The 17,398-nt window shown below is 41.3% G+C and overlaps 2 protein-coding genes across 3 annotated transcripts in view; one reads left to right on the top strand and one right to left on the bottom strand.

Moving 5' to 3' along the window:
* Copb2 (COPI coat complex subunit beta 2) overlaps positions 1–382 on the top strand; it is a 29,372-nt gene extending 28,990 nt beyond the window's left edge. The window contains exon 22 of the mRNA XM_047563821.1: positions 8–382. Within this exon, the coding sequence (XP_047419777.1) occupies positions 8–103 (96 nt within the window). The 3' untranslated portion in view covers positions 104–382. The remainder of the gene's footprint in view (positions 1–7) is intronic.
* Positions 383–835: 453 nt separating this feature from the next.
* Positions 836–13,703, bottom strand: Mrps22 (mitochondrial ribosomal protein S22). Of its 2 annotated transcripts, none has more exons than XM_047563823.1 (8): positions 13,518–13,703; positions 11,027–11,190; positions 9,762–9,926; positions 7,808–7,951; positions 7,405–7,488; positions 5,973–6,118; positions 2,249–2,357; positions 836–1,110 (listed from the first exon to the last, which is right to left on the bottom strand). In XM_047563823.1, exons 1-8 carry the CDS (start codon positions 13,687–13,689, stop codon positions 1,015–1,017), a joined length of 1,080 nt encoding a protein of 359 aa, XP_047419779.1. In that variant the 5' UTR covers positions 13,690–13,703; the 3' UTR covers positions 836–1,014. The 2 variants fall into 2 exon arrangements, with proteins under 2 accessions (XP_047419779.1, XP_047419778.1); XM_047563822.1 differs by having other exon boundaries at positions 11,027–11,193.
* Between the last annotated feature and the right edge of the window lie 3,695 nt (positions 13,704–17,398).

Raw genomic sequence — 17,398 nt, forward strand, 5'->3', positions numbered from 1 at the left:
TTTGCAGAGCTTACTCGAACTAGAAGTAGATTTGGACAATTTGGAATTAGAAGATATTGACACTACAGATATCAATCTGGATGAAGATATTCTGGATGACTGAACTGTGGTTTTCCATTTATTTGACTAAACAGATCATTATTATGTATAGATATTGATCGTCACCCTGACCACAGTGCTTGGAAGGAACTACGAGAAGCATCTTAGATTTTTGTATGTGAATGCTATGGACCAACATGAGCACAAGGCCTCCTCCAAAGAAAGGAGGAGTTCATGTGCAGTTTAAATCACTGTTCTTCATCAATTAAGAGAGACATGGGCTTTGATTTTTTTCATACTGTCATCAGACCATATCTCATAAAATTCTTTGAATTAATGAGGATACTCCATTTCCTTTCTGAATAATGAAAACACACTTCTAGTTTTTGAAAGCTGAGCCAATCAACCTCACATAGGGGTCAGCCCTGCATTCTCTTTTCTTTTGCAAACATCATCACTCATATTTTTCTTAGAACTGGACATCCATGCTACACTTCTAACTCCTTTCCTTGATGTCCTTGTATCACTGTCCTCTGTGTAACATGGCTGGCAAGAGCTCTTGTGCCTCATCCTGATTTTGTCTTGTAATACCCATTTCTGGAATCAGTCTGAAACCCATTCCTCTGGCCTCAGTAAGCTGAGCTCTGCCTGCATCAGCTATTGGCTTATTTGGTGTCAAAGAAAAGCTTGGTACTCTTCTTAAAAAAACACTGTGTACTCATCTAACATAATTAGAGAAATTCACAATCAGGCACTCAAGTATATTCTTCATTTACCCAATTGAAGCCTAGAAAAGTAAGGTAAAAAATTTTCCTTTATTTTTGTACTATATGGAATTCAAAAAACAAAAATCAAAAAATATATAACAAACCACAAATCAGTACCTTTTAATCTTGATGCTTTTAAACATTCAGATCAATAATAACAAAGAGAAAGGTAGGTTTTAGTAAACTGAAATGTATTTTTAAAATATTTTCAGGAAGCTGCAGAATGGCTAATGAATGCTTCTTGATAAGTTTGCAGTGTTAATTCTATATATGCTCCCTTCTGGGCTTCAGTTTTTGCAAAGACCTGTTTAAAAAAAAGAAGTTTTAAAACAATAGGACATACTATTTAAAACAAGGCAACATATACTATTTGTAAGATTTCCCATTTTAAAGACATTATTAACATGTCAAAAAAGAGTCCCTGATGTCTTCCAAGTGTCAGCTTTTCCACTTGATTTTTACTCTTCCCTTTGGAAGCAATAAATATACATCATCAGAAAAATATCCTATAGTTCAAGCAATACTGATTCCAAACACCAGAATAGCTATCACATGTTTTAGCTTGTTTTCAGAAAAAAATCTAAGACCCTTATATTGTACGTTCTGTTACAATTAAAATGAAAACCAGTTAGGTTCAAGAGATGAGAGTTAGCAAACACAGCTTTCAAAGAATGTTTTCTCAAAGCATTTTGCTTTATCTGGATAATCACAGAAAAATCAGGATTTGTTCTGTATTTTCTCTCTACTCCACTTAGGATGGTCATTTTTATCCTTAGTAACCTAACTACTTTTCAGTCTGCAAAATATTTTACTGGCATAGAAGCCAATTCCACAAAACCATGTGCATTCTCAGCACTAGAAGTTAAATTACAAAACGACCTCCCTTTCCATTCCTGAAAATATCTGAACTCTCAGCATTTACAGACAAACCTATGTAGCCCATGGTGTGAGAAGTGTATGGTTCCAAAATACTACTTGTAAGGCTTAGCAGTATCCACCCAAGCACCACCACCACCCTCTCCCCTTCTTAACACCTGTCGGTTTCCCAGATGAGAATGTCACCACACTGAAGGACAGGAAGCTGCTCTGGGGACATGTTCTAGTCCTCCACCGGGTCCTGCCAGTAGCTGAGCACCTCAGATGCAGCTTGCCCCTGCAGTGCTCCAGGGACTTGCTGCCCCCGCTATCTGAACTTCTCTGGACTCTAGCTGCCAGCACACCCACCACCTACCTACCTGACCACTCCTCCCCGGGCCTACCCTACCCCATCTGCTTCTGCAGTCTAAGGTAAAGATATACAGGGCTGTAATCACACTGATGTTTTCACCACAAATGTTTTATATTCACAGATTTGTTTAGTTACTGCCAAATATGACCCACTTCTAAATTTTTCCCAACTCAATGAGCATCACAAAACCGTCAGTGTAAAAAAAGACCCTTACCTTAATTAAATTGACTCCCTCAGCAGCCTGCTCTTTGGCCTCTTGAGCAGACTGGCCATCAGGATGAAGCATGTGATACAGCTGGACCAAGCTGGTGGCATCATCAAGTCTGAGAGTAAAAAGAACTTAAATGATACAGATGGATTTTCTTCATTGACTTCACAGGCCTATAAAAGTGTGTGCCAGTGTCACACATTACATTTCAGACTCTCTTCAGGCTGCTGGGGGGCAAGGTATACCCTCAGTTCTAGAGTTCCAAAAGCACTTTTAGGAAAATTGACTAATTTAGTCTTCACAGCAATTCTGTGACGCAGGTAGGGCAGGAATCACAGGAAATACCTAATTTAAAAGTGAATATATTTCAAATGTGGCTATATTCTTCTTAGAAACAGAACATCATTTCTCACAGAAACAATATGCCTAGTGGTAGATGCCTTCCAGGCCAGCCCACTTCACCAGCATCCAACAGTGTGACCCCACTCAGGGCAGATACAGCTCATCCCATAAACAGGCGGTTGGTGGTTCTCAAAGCCACTCGCCATTAGTGGCATCTGATAACCAATTTTCAATGAGATTGAATTAGTAGATAAATGCCTCTGTAAGAGGAAACTGACTACCAGCCCATTTGAATATTCAAGGAACACATTAGTTAAAAATTAGTATCCTAATAAAGCAAATAAGAAATTATGCACAACAGACCAAAGGAAAGAGTCTATATCAGCAATTTTTAAAATGCAAATTTTAAAATTTGTCTAATTTTAGTGTCACTACTACCTACGATGAAACCAGAACAAGAATCTGATTTAGATTTACACTTAAAATGCTCACATTTTGTAAACATTAAAACTTCCCACTGGGAATGGTGGCACATGTCTGTAATCCCAGCAGCTGAGGAGGCTGAGGCAAGAGGATCACAAGTTCAAAGCCAGTCACAGCAACATAGGCTCTAAACAACTTAGTGAAACCCTATCTAAGTAAAAAAAAAAAAAAAAAAAAAAAGACTGAGGATGTGGCTCAGTGGTTAAGTGCCCCTGGGTTCAATTCCTAGTAAAACAAAATAACTTTCCTAGCCTTCTCCAAACCAAACAATAACTTCTCATACAGTACTATTCACATTGAAACTGGGAGATATAAAAATAACCAAATGTTCACATTTTTTTAAATTTTAAAATACTATTTCAGTAAAGATAAGGTAAGTTGTACAAACTAAGTGCATGGCTGGATACAACTTTGTATATATAATCACCCACATACCACAGATCCAGAACACTCCCAGGCCCTGCAGTGACTTCCCACTGCTCTCAGTAAAACCCATGGCCTGCTAGCCCTATGTGACCTGGCCCCAGAGCGCATCACTTCCTCCCTTCTTGTTAACCGTTCCAACCACATGGATCTGTCTATTCCACCAAAATATGTTCAGGTTTTGAGGCTCTGCTGTGTATACTTAGGGAGCTACTGGCCCCTAGTTGGGGTAGAGAAGTGAACACACCCTACTTCAATGCTCCCCCCAGTCGTCACTCGCTTCCCGACTTTCTCATCACTTGAACTAGGGGATAAGGGGAGGGGTGAAAATGGGAATAGGTACAGAATTCTTCAAGCCATGGTGACCTCAAGAGAAATGCTCTGGGCTTATCCCAAGCCCCATCAACCCCAAAGGACCCTTAAATGCAATCTCCTGGTAAAAAGTGAGACGTCAAAGCTGCTTGTACAGTGAACCTTTCTGGGGGCCAAAAAAAAAAAAAAACTGAAAATGTTCATTACATCTATTGTGTTAGCTGTAACCTAACAAAATCCAATAAATGTAGCAACATAATATCCCTCAAATAAAATAAAAAATAAGAATATGAAAAGCTTAACTAGGCTTCTACATATTATATGTTTCATAGTTTCTGCCAAAAGGGGATTTCTATGTTTAAATGTAGCTTAACACTCAGTCCATACTTAAAACTAAGAACAAATAAATTACAATTTTCAAAAGTATTTTTTAAAAAAAAATCTCTACAGAACTAACAGTGGGACTTGAATATGCAGTAAATACATGCCGAATCAGATCTGACCTGGTCTCCATTCAGTAAGGACGCACGCCCTCTCCTGCCCACCTGGGGAATGTGCAGTCAGCTCAGTGTCCCCTGCAGCATCACCACAGAGGGGTTAGGTACACAAATGTCCTTATAGGAACCACTTCAGATGTAAAGCTCACCTGTGCAGCACTACACTATCACAGGTTTAATACACCTCGATAAAGAACTTTTAATCTTAAAACTTAAACATCTCTCTGTTGCTCTTAATTTCTTATAAAAACATGTTTCCATGAGTTAAGAATGAGTGCACTGGAGGAACTTAAAAGCTGAAAATTCATTCATAATCATGTCACTGCTGATACTCGCCAAGGCACGTCCCTTTGCACATTCCCCATCACACCAGCCCCTGCTTGTGGAGGATGAGGGTGTTATTTCTGCCTTCTGCACTGAACCACACTACACTTGCTGGGGAAGCAGGCTGGCCTGGGAATCATCACCCTTGGGACTGCTGTTCCTAGCAGAAATGATGCTGTTTCCAAATGTGGGACGCACTTCTTCGATAACGCATGTGGAAGCTTCCAGTTCCAAATGTCTTACCTGTGTGTGTGGTTCAGATTGCACACAGGCTACTCTGAGCCAACGGCTACAGCCTCAAGATGGCAATAATCAGTAAATCTTCTCTTCGGCCTTTAGAAACCAGCAAAGGCTTTTTGTAGAAAGTTGACTTTTTCATGATGGCCATGCTCATTTCTTTTCCTTGTCATTTAGGCCTTCCTAGCCCAATCAATAGAAAAATGGGCAAAAACAATTCTCTCTGGTTTTATGACTAGTTTTAAAGTATACTAAAGGCATATCTTTGGAGATATCACAGGTTCAGTTCCACACAATAAAGCAAATATTGTGATAAAGTTAAGTCACACAAATTTTTTGGTTTCCCAGTGCATACATTTATGCTTACACTATTCTGTGGTCTACTTACATCTAGAAAGGCAATATACATGTTTTAGCTAAAAAAATACTTTATTGCTACAAAGTGTTAATAATCTTCTGAAAAGTAGTGCTTATAAATTTGCTTCATGCAAGGCTATCATTGATCTTCAATTTGTAATAAAACACAATACCTGTGAAGCACAACAAAATAACGTATGCTTATATTATTTTCAGCTAGAAACCTGGGAGGATACCAGCTTAAAGCTAAAATTCAAGTCTTTGTTCCACATTGTTTTGAAAAAACTAACCTTTTTGATATTTTTAAATCCTGTGAAAGCAAGCTTTTTATCAAAAGTAAATGTATTTTTATAAGTTAAATGATGACTTACTGAAGAGCCCTAGAAATAGTTCCTCCAGAAAATGAGTACACACAGAGGCTCAAGTCTATTTCTTTACATTTGCTATTTGATCCTCAAACTTTGAGTATCTGGAAAGTTCACTGATACCCAGAAGCACTGGCAAGCCCAGGAAAAGTCAATGTTCACAACCTTCTGTGCAAATCCAAAGTCACTTACTCTCAAAAGAATCCAGCTCTGTTTGTGCAACACAAAAGCAAGGACTGGAAAAACTGGGTTATGCTAGAATAAACCCAGATAAACTGAGGTGAGTGAAAGTTTCTGCTTATAATACATGGTTATCGATGGGAAAGTATACAGTTAAAACACAGATATACTGTTAAGGCAGGAAGAAGACTCTTCTAAGATCATACTTACAAATCTCTCTGTATCTGGTCAATCAGCAAACCGTCAATCTTCTTCTTATTTACAAAATACCAAGCCATTCCCCCAAAGTGTCTTGTTGAACGTAAAAGGTCATACTTTCCATGTTTATCTATATCTTCATAGGTCTGGTGGTGAACCTATCCACATAAAATGCAACTCTTCAGAAACAGGAGAATTAAAAGCTGTGCACAGCATTACTCGGTTCACGCTGACCAGCATGACTGCTGCTAGGAAAGCACCTGTAAATCCAGGTGTACTCACAGCTCCTCCATCATCACTAGTCAGCTGCTGTGATTTGGACATTCCTGCTAGAACCCATCTTAGGGAGGAAGGAGGAATTTATTAAGAAGAGTTTGTCTAGATAACAGCAAATCTGTGCCTTTTCCACTGGAAGTGAGTGGCAGCCTGGAACAGGTAATACCAGACCTTTACGCCCTGATTAATTATGTCCAGCAGCCAAGCCCCATCCCGCATACACAGCCCACTGCAAATAGTGGAGCACCCTCTCGTCAGTAAGAAAAAATGAATTAAGGGTATTTTTCCCACTCCTCCTCTTGTCCCTAAGCTGTCAGTCACCCTCCCTTCAGCTCACCATTCTTTCTTACTAACATTCCCCTAGTGAGGGCACTCCTCTATTCAAAAGGCTCCCAAAGGCCTGCTGACTGAAGCCCAGCTGTGCACCCATTCCCGGTCCCAGCTCCATCTTGAACCACCCTGCATACGCACTGCATGTTCAAGCACCAGATGACGGGCTTCTCAAGTACACGTTATTATTTTCTAGCTGTTGCTCATCCTGTTCTCTCCACCTGAAGCTCCTCTTTCACCCACCTTCCCCTGCCACAGAGTTCCTTACCCTCCTGGAACACTCTTTAAGACCCCCCTGAAGTCTTTCTCAGGAAAGCTTCACACTCTGGAGGCCTAAGGTGATGCGTCCCTGCATCACCTAGCGCCCTTCCACACATGGGTGCTGGGCGGCAGGCTTTGTCACAGCATACCCTCTCCTGGCTCCTAGCCTCACTCAGAACCCCCACAATCATACCTCACACACAAAAGATACCAATGAACACGTCCTGAGTTATAAGACACACTTGGGCAAATTTTAGTAAATAACTTTGTTTCTGTATGGTAAATTGAAAAGAAAATAGGCTTTGTCATCGTTGGGTTCTCATCCTACCGCTTACTGGCAATGCAACTTTCAGCAAGCTACTTAACTTTCCAAGCTGAAATTTCCTCATCCTTAATCAGTGACAGTTGTACAAATAAAATATGATTCTGGCACACATCTGTTCTTAATAGATTTTCAGGTATTTCCTCTCTCACTCTCCTGTATCAAAGCTTATTACAAAGCTCACTGCGCTAGATTAAAAATCTTGCTCATGACCACACTTAAACCTGTATTTCAGAAGCTATTAAATATACTCACCTTGATATACTCAGTCGAATCTGGCTCAAACTGGGCAACACAGAGATTGAGGACATCAACATGCCGGTCCTGGCTGTACATTGTCTAAAACCACAATGCGGAATTGGAATTAGATGTGAACACAAAAGTTGAGCACTTGTCCTGTGCCATGACAGGCCTGCCCACCCACAATAACACAAAAATGTGCCCATCAGGAGGCATAAAGAAACAGTAAGGGCTTTCTACTCGTCACACTTAGAGTCAAATCCCACTGCACCAATTCTAAAAGAGACAGAAGCCTAGTCAAGTTACCATTAGAGACATTTACCTGTGTTTACCAACTAAGACACCAGATAGCACCAGAGCCAACAGTTCAACACATCATCACCACTGAGTCTACAATAAAAAACACAATTCACCTTACCTTAAGGTTTTCTTCCTTGAAAATTACTGGTGGCAAAATTCTACGACCTTCTTTTGGAAAGTAAACTTGTATCATCCGGTCCCGCTCCTCCCAAGAGGCTTTGCGAAGTGTGCCACTTGGTTCTCTGACAACAATAAAACGCTCCTGAATTAGAAAACATGATCAAGATGGGTTGTTAAGGCTTATGTTTAATTCCTGTGTCCCATCGAGTCCATTATAAGAATGGTTTGCAATCAAAATATAAAACACAAGTTGGAAACATAAAGCACAATAGGCACAGAGGAGTTCGATGATCATTTTAAACTGCACAGACTTGGCGAGATCTGATGCTTTCTTCGCTAATTATGGCTGTGCATCTGACTATTAGAAATTTAAAATGTATTGAATACCAACTACAGTACTAACATGAATTCAATACATAAAATGCTTCAAACTAAAAGTGATTCGAGATTCATCTAAATCCATTTTAGAGATAAAAAGTGCTACAAACCTTTTCAAATAATTTCATTTCCCCATTCCAAAGTTTCACCTAAATAGATTTTAACACTTTATGATCTATGTTTAAAGTCTCTGAGGTAAAAAGAACAAATCCAAGAATGCAGTGTTAATTCTACACTTCTGTGATTCCTCGTATTGACATTAGACATTCATGTCAGAAAGACTGACTGGTCCATCTGCTGCTTGTCTCTTCACTCTTCCAACTGTCAAATCCCAAGTCATGAGATCACTTCCTCTGAATTCCAACCATTGTTTGTACCATTCAACTGGCAGTTTAATATGTACAAATTCTTGGCACTTCTCAGATATTATATAACTGGAAAAGGGCAGGAAGTGTGTATGATAATTCTTCATAACACCCAGAGAGGCAAAGACATATACAGAGCTTTGCATGTTGCTGGTAAATGACACACACCTGATCAATGTATAAATTAACCACATGGTACTGACTCTTACTTTTCAGGGGTGTAAGAGTCTCTGAGGACAAAATAATTAAAACTTTCATCAAATACTGCAAATAGAAAAAAAAAATAGCAGATGTCAAAATAATAATTTTTCCTCAAAAGGATTTTGGTAATTTGAGTAACCAGAATTAAGTTTCTTTCTCCCTTTCAAATTATTAAAAATGTCCCACAATCAACCTCCATAGCATTGCAAACATAAATTAAAACACCACAAAACAAAAACATTAATTCAAATGAAATTCTGAGACCCCCATTCACGTCGGTTGCAGATGGCTGGTGCAGACACATGGACACAGCTGAAATTATGTCTTCTAACCAGAATCAAACATGATCAAAAAATGAATAATATGGGGTCACCTTTCAAATTCAGCATTTCTGAAGTACTCTAGTGTATTTTGTGGGCTGAATTGAAAGTTACTCTTTTTTTTTTATTCTGATATACAAAACTCCAGAGTGTTCTTATAAATTAGCAATCAAGGGAAGAGGAGCCAGAGAATAAAAACAGAAGCAATCATGTCTGAAAATTACCTAAGCAACATCTGTCACTCTTACTAAAAATTCTGTAAAGTGAAAATCCATTGGGAAATCTGAGTTTCTTGGCACCATGGAATATACAGGATGGAAACACTCCATCTTCTCAAAAGGCTTCAGCAAAGGAGAGCAATGCAACTTAGGCCAGATTAATTCCTTTTCTCACTGTTCTATAGGCTTTTGTCCACTCGTGGCTTGGGGTGGTTTCTGTCTATATACACCTTGTTCTGTCTCTGCACACCTGACTCTTTGTGAAATATACTTAGCCCATAATTGACAGGGAAATGGTAACATGGGGTTGGTCTGCATTTCTCATCCTCCTTAGTGTATCTTCAAAAGGTTCTCGCCTAGTCACCGGAATTCTGGTTTGAATGCACCAGAGACAGCCAGGTCACATCATCCCTCAAACCCATCTCCACATGGTATTTCGAAGATCAATTTGCAATTAGACATATACTCACCCGATGTGGTATGTTATATGATATATCAGTAAACACATATTTGGCTGTTTCTGTTCCTTCCAAAATCTTATCTTCAGCTAACACGTCATTTATCGGTGTTCGTTCTTCCAGAACTGGTGGCATTTTTAGTCGCACTTTGGCTGCCTCAACTGCCTTTCTGGTAGCCTAATGAAATAAATATTTCTTAAGGAAAGTCACAAGGTTACAGACCAAAGGATCATTTGACAAAAGCAGAAACTAGTAAAGAAAAAGACTAAAGACTGCAAGGAAAAAACGCTATAGCCATGAAGTAGTGACTAAAAAGCCAAACTTGAACTCATGGGTCCTGCCTTTGCCTCCGGTGTGACTAAGCACACCCACAGGCTTAACCATGATCAAACCAGCAAAAGACGCTATGAGACAATGCCAGGTTATAAAAGCTTCTTGATTCAGAGGGGGCATTTACTGGGTGCTTACTACATGTGAGATATTGTTCAAACACACTGAATGTATTTGGCTCACTTAATGCCACACTTTCCCTGTGATCTAGGTGCTACTGTTATCTCCATTTTGTGGAAGAGAAAACAGAGGCATACAGATGTTAAGTAAACTGCTAGAAAGTTGTGGCACTAGGATTTGAATGCAGGAAATCCAACTTCAGAGCCCACGCTCTTAACTACTGACTACAGTGCTTCTTGCCACGTTATTAAAGTAGTTACCTCTGAGAGGTGACAAGGGGACTGACTTCACTCTATACATAATATACTATTAGATATTTTAATTTCTTGCTATGATTATAAATTACTTTTAAATCAGAAAGAAGAGTATTAATGCTTCACATATTCATACATCAAAATATATTTCACAAAGGTCTCAGTACCCATGGCTCCAGGAGGACACTGGTGCCTGGAATAGGATGCTGCTCAGCAGGATCTCATAATTTCACCAAAGCTTCAGCCCCAAGGCAGCTCACAGCAGATGCTTCTCCAGGAAGGCAGCTGGAGCAGGCAGGAAAAAGGAAGGATGCTCAGGCTGGTTTGGGAGCAGAGAGGAGCCTCTGCTTGGACACCCAGACCTGACCCCTGTGCCCCAGCCTGCTCAGTTCCGGCCATACTCCCACCTCCTCTCTGCCTGCCTACTCACGATTCTTTTCTCACTTTTGTGCCTGGTACCCCCCTCACCAGTGCCTGTGAAAGAACAGTTATAAGCATTTGTGGTGGGTCTCTGGAAAACCTCTTCAATCCCTTCATGGAAGGTATTCTATTAAGATTCCTATGTTCACATACCTCTTCCAACTGTGCCTGGGTCATTAGCTTATAGGTTGGTGGCTTCAGCTCTTGTATAGCTGGCTTAAAAATCTTCTGCAAATTCAAGCCTGTCATCTTGATGAGGATGCTTTGGACTTCCTCATCCATAAATGTAGGTTTCTTGATCTCTGAGCTACCAGATTCTGCTAAAACGGATTTTAGTAAATAAGAAGCTGGCAAAAATGACAGGCCAACAAGACCTCTAAATAGAAAAGTTAACAACAAAAGCCATTAGTACAATGTCTATCCTAGCAGTGCACGATGCTAATACCTCTGAGATTCTTTCACTCATTCAACTTCATTTAAAATTTACTGAACATTTACTATGATAAGGATATGAATATACACAAAATCTGCCAAAAAGACAGTCTACTATAGGAATTAGTGGGGAAAATTAATGTAATATTAATAGTAGCAATGGTGGCTACCATCTCTAGATTTGTCTCCTTCTAGGGCTTTTTTCTTTGTCAATGAATGGAACCCAGGGCCTCGTGCACACTAGGCAAGCACTCTATCGCCGAGTTACATCCCTGGCCCTCAGATTTGTCTCCTATAAGCCAGGCACAACATACATTTTTAGGAATGCTTACAACCCACAAAATAGGTATTGATATCCCTTTTTTATAAACAAGGATGCTAATTCTGACCCAAAGAGAGCTAGCTATTAAGTGACATGACCAGGATTTACCAAGGTCTGTCTGATTCAAGAGTCAAGACCACTTCCCATCTAAATTCAACTCTGTCTTGTGCAGTATGCCTTTCCCTTTGCCTCACTTCTCTTTCCAGTTCCACATGAAAAAGGAAAGAAAAGTCATTTGTTCCCAGTCACTTCTTATGCTAGCCTATAAAGGTTGATATCCTGAACTCTAAACTGTCCTTTTCTCTTCTCCTATCTCATATTCTCACTGGATAAGCTCCTACCTTCCTATGACTTTAATCACGCACTCTAAAATCTGAATCTCTAGCCAAGATCATCTTCCACCCACCGACTCAATGGACATCTCACATGCATTTCAAAATTGCCAAATCAGAACCCATCAAGTTCCTTGTTCCAAACCTGCTTTTTCTACTCTTCCCTATCTCAGCACCATCCACAAGCTCATGCAGGCCAGAAACCTTAGTCATTCCTGAATTCTCCCTTACCCACCACACCCAGCCAAGAGCAGCAGTAAAAATAACAGTAATAATAACCACTAACATTTATTAGCAATTCACTATGTACCGGTGCTTACTAAGTACTTTACATACTCAGATTTTATCCTCACAACAATTCTATGAGGTGAATACTACAATTATCCCCATTAAAAAAAAAAAAAAAAAGAACACTGATACAAATATATGGACTGCTATATCCCATATATCTTTCTGTAATCCTCCATTTCCCCCTATCATACTCTGCCTCCTTTCTGGCCTCACTGAAAAACATTCTCTAGAGATTACTTAAAAGAAATCTTTTAAAAATATAACCAAGATGCTTCTCATGTTTAAAATTCACCTGTGACTCCCAACAACATTCAGAAAAAAGCTAAGGTGGTCTGCTTATTTCACTGTGTGCCTCACTAGATGATGTGCCTCCTGAAGGCCAGAGAAGTCTTTTGCTCACCTTTCGCACCCACAGACCCTTAGAGTGTCCAATACACGTAGGTGCTCAGCACTACTCTCTCCTCAGTCTCACCTACTCACCCAACTTCAGATACCATGATGTGCCTAGCTATATACTGAACACTTGAATCTCTATGGCATCTCAAATTTAATACATCTAAAACAAATTTAGTTCTGCCTCCCCCATTTCCTCACCTCATCTACACCTGCACTGCCCCCACCACCACCAGAAACAGAAATATCCTACAATTAATATTCCTCCATCTTGGTATCAATTTGACTGCTCAATTCAACTGCTCAAGCTAGAAACTTGAGAATCAACTTTCCTTTTAAACCTAGATCCGAAGGCCATAACCAAGTCTTATCAACCCTACCTCCAAAGTGAGTTCCCAAAATACCTGTTCAATCCCTTTTCTCGACTTGGCTTATGCTGTCCCCTCTGCCTGGAAGGCTTCTTGTGTTCTCCTTAGCAAGGCTAGCCAGGTGTCGGCTTTGGTGTATTCTCCAGGGACCCATTCCTGCCCTTCCACCCTAGTTTGAATGCCTCCCTGTGCGCGTCCTTTATCACAGCCCGGGTCACAAGGCACTGCCCCACTGGGCTCTGAGTTCCCTTAGGTGTCAGCCTTAGTTTACTATATTCCATAAGGTTAGCAGCGCGCTTTGCATCGAGCGGAGCCAGGCGCTGCTGGCTGAGTAAATAAGCAAGGGCGGGCGATGACAAAACCTGCAAGGAACGACGGAAGCCAATCATGGCTGAGAATGCACTGCAGGAAGAACCGCGGGGGCCGCAGCCTGGTTTTTGCCAACCAAAACCAGGTTCTAGGTCTCCCGGGAGAACGCCCTAGCGGACGTCTGGTGGGTCACTTACCGGCCTTTGAGCTGAGCCGGCGGCACAGCAGCCTCACCTCGGAAGGCTGAGGCAGCGGCTGCAGCAGAGTATCGTGCTGGGGCTTGGTTCGGGCTCGGACACAGAACCGCTCGGTTCCTCTAGAACCTGTCAGAAGCCGCCACAGCGACACAGGGGTTCTGAGGGTGGCCATGATTATTCGAGGCCTCCGGCGCCGGAAGTAGCTATGATCAACTTCCGGTTCACGCTCAGTGCGTGGGGCATTCTGGGAAATGTAGTCTGATTGGAGGCGGAGAGCGCCGGGGGCATGGGGCGTGTATAGATTATTTTATGATTCTGTCTACTCATGTAGCCAAACTTCAGACTTACACCTTTTTCACTATGTGCCTTCTTTCCTGGATGTTTTGTTTATTTCTATGGTTTTAAATAACACATTTCTACTTCATGCCCAAACCTTTACTCCCATCTCCAGCTGCCTACTGAGTGAACTTCTCCATTCAAACTCTCCACAAACACCCCAAATCTAACTCCTGAGCCCTGATTACCCCCAACGACTACAGAAACAACCCGTTCATACACTTTATTCCTGTCTCATAACTACTCCTTTCCTTCACAGCCCTTTTCACAATTCGTGATTATTTTTGCTCTATTATCTGCTTGCTTATTATTTTTCATGAAGACAGTGACTACATTTTATTGTGATATCCCCTAACCTAGTTCATCTTTGTGCACAGCAAACGTTTGTGGAATGAATGAATGAATCTGTTATGTTCCTGCGCAACTGTCAGGATGTGCAGGGCTTGTCCTTCCCTAATCTGTAGTCTGTATTGAGCACTTAACCTAGGAAAGGTTGGCAAGTAAACACTTGGGTGGGAAGATTTACCTCCTGACTTCACCTCTTTATCCCACTCCCCATTATAAAAATTAACTATATAAAAGGGAGCCATTCCTGTTACCCTAGTAAAATTGAGTTGAGGGTCCATCGAAAACACTGACTCAGGTCATGGCTCCCTGCTCCAGGAACTGTCACACACAACCAAGCCACCTGAAAGAGCTCACCCTGTTTTAAGACTACTTTCACTTAGCATCTAACAAATTAACTGCCAAGTATAATCTTAAGTTATCTTTACTCAAACCTATGTGATATCCAGTGTCGAGGAGTGTTGTCAGATGTCTCCCAACCCATGCCTTTTCTCTGAGAATTGGTCATGTATTTCTTTCCCAAAGGTCCTTCTACGAGGGCAGGCCTTCATGGTTATGATTTTCCTATAAACATTGCTTGAACACAGCTGATTAGAAAATAGGTGGACACCTAATGCAGGAAGAATGAGTCCACTGGTTGCGGTATTAGTTTCTTTTGACTGCTGTAACAAATAAGTACATTCAATAAGTAAAACATATTCTCTCAAAATTCTTTATGCCTGATATTTGAAATAGATATCAATGAGCTGAAATCAAAGAATCAAAAGATCCCTGCTTCCTTCAGAGGTCATAGGATACACTCTATCCCTGTGTGTTCCAGCTTCTGGTGACTGAAAACATTCCTGTCTTATGGCTAGATCACTCCAGTCTCTGCCTCCATCTTCACATCAGCTTCTCCTCTTTCGTTTATGGCAAATTTCCTTTTTCCTTTCAAGAGAATATATGTGACTACCTTCAGGGCTCACCTGTTAATACAAGCTAATTTTCCCTTTTTAAGATGTTTAACTGCAAAGATTAGGAAGTAATTATTTTGGGGAGTGGGATAAGGAAGGAGGATGTTTTCAGCCCTCCCCAGCAGATTATGCACCAAGCAGATTTTCTCTAAATGATCCAAATTAACAGACACAGAAATGGTAGTTTATGCTGCAACTTTGAAGCAAATGACTAATTATTTAGACTGTGGAGTGAAGCAGCTTTTTTTCAGAAATGCGCTCACTGATGAGTAAGCAGAGAAAGCCAGTCTGCAGAAAAAGGCAGGAAATGGAGCAGATCCAGAATCAGAGATGGAAATATGGAGAAAGATGAAGAAAGGTGCTGTTTGATCAGAGAGTGTCCTATTTTTCTTTCACAAATTTTCTTTATTTGGGCTACAGTGAGGTTCTCTCACCTGAGTAACTGAGATTACTGGTTTCAGCTGTAGCCTTGGCAGATGCCCACATCTTTCAGAGCTTCAGTACCTCATCTGAAAAATGGGTATAGTACTTACCTTGGAGACTTTGAGAATAAAATGCTTTCAGGATCTGATGCCTGGAATTTCATAAAGGGAATATGAGAAGATCATGTGGTGGCAAATCAGCTGCTTTCTGAAGAATGTTTGCAGAGATTCTCCAGTTGCAAGCAACAGAAGTATTTCCTGAGCAAAACAGAGGTGGCAGTGGTTGGAAAGTTGTTGCGCATCTCAGAGTTAAAGGAAAAGCTGAGCAGTCAATCCTCTGGAAAGATTGGAAGGGCAGCAGCCCCGGGAGCACCAAGAGGCAAGAACTTGAGGTTTGAGCACCCAGGAGGCTGCTGTTCTGATTGCTTGGTTCCAATTACATGCTTTCCATGAAATCCATGTTCCAGGTGAGAGAAGCTGATTGGCCTGGGAGTGGGCCTACTCACTCCTGGAGGATGAGAAGAACTGGCTGTCTGATTGAAAACTCCAAGACTATCTGGAGGCAGCTACTAGTACCATTCATCAAATCACATCACCAGCGCTCTGGAAGACAACAGTTTACTACAGGAAACATGAACAGCTCCTATAATTGGGAATACCAAAGTATAGTTATGTCTTAATTACCCAACTGTGAGTGACTGAACAGCGTCTGGTATTTTGTCTCCCTGAAGAGATGAGTTTTTCCCCTAAGCTTTTAGATTTCAAAATGGGTTGAAGGTGAAAGTCAGAGAGAAGACTGGAGAGAGAAAAAGGAGGGCCCAATGGAGAAAGCTGGCAGTCTGGACAATCCGAGAATGCCTGCAGCCTCCAGAGCACTCTAGCAACTTCTGTACAATCCTCAGGACCCTATCCCCGAAACCCTCCCCAAACTCACACTCACCCCATGTTATCCTATCCCCACATGTTCCTACAGAGAAGACACAAATTCCACAGTAAGCCCCTTTGTGTCCAAGGAAGGGATAATAGCATGGGGAAAGTAAATATCCAGTTGTGAGAAGGGACAAGAGGATGTAACAAGCTCCTGTGAATTAATATCCTAAGTGGATACATGGGTGGTTGATGGGAAGGGGCCTTTGTGCTGAGAAGCAAGGAGTTTAAGATGGCTATAGTGCAGATGGATAGGTTTTGGAGAGGGAATCAGAGGGACTTCCTACTTCTCTGCCTCTATTTTTCTGAGCCATGGAAAACAAAGTCATTGGTTGATAAGAAGTAGGGTTGCATCGGAAGCTAAGAAGTGGGAAGTCTGGAGTATCTGCTGGGAGCTGGACACATGGCCGAGATGCAGCCTATCAAGAGGTGGGACAGGTTGTGGCAGTGCAGCTGCAGAGCTACAGTCGAATGGCCAAGAAACCAGAGGGACACCATTTGAAGACAAGCCTGGAAGCCTGTGCAAGGCTGTGCCTGACAGACAAAGCTTGAACTGTGGAAGGGATGGTGACAGAGGTGACAAGCCACAGCATCCTTCCCTCTCAGAGCACATCGTCTTCATGGCAAGTTGATGAGGCAGACATGGCAGTCACCATCTTCCATGTGCCTAAGTTGAGGCTCTTAGCTTAGGGACTTTGCCTAGGACCACCCCAATTTATTCAGTGCAGAGATGAGGCAAAACTCTGGGGTCCCCAGCAACTGTTACGATAGAAAAATCTGTTTTGCATGTGTCATAGGGGGTAAAGAAAAGCACTGAGACTTCCAGAAGTTATATAGACTGTCTTCTGGGCTAGAATGTGGCCCCAAAGAGAGAAGGGTGGGGTTAGATGAGTCAGTT

Source organism: Sciurus carolinensis, chromosome 9, assembly GCF_902686445.1.
Source record: "Sciurus carolinensis chromosome 9, mSciCar1.2, whole genome shotgun sequence".
NCBI classification, from domain to species: domain Eukaryota; kingdom Metazoa; phylum Chordata; class Mammalia; order Rodentia; family Sciuridae; genus Sciurus; species Sciurus carolinensis.

What these genes read in the sequence shown, in the direction of transcription:
- Mrps22 (XM_047563822.1), bottom strand. Translation starts at nt 13,689, where the DNA reads ATGGCCACCCTCAGAACCCCTGTGTCGCTGTGGCGGCTTCTGACAGGT. An exon ending in CCCAGGCACAGTTGGAAGAG is followed by an intron (nt 9,927 to 11,026) that starts GTATGTGAACAT and finishes TTATTTCATTAG; the next exon opens with GCTACCAGAAAGGCAGTTGA. An exon ending in AGGGAGTCAATTTAATTAAG is followed by an intron (nt 1,111 to 2,248) that starts GTAAGGGTCTTT and finishes TTTTTTAAACAG; the next exon opens with GTCTTTGCAAAAACTGAAGC.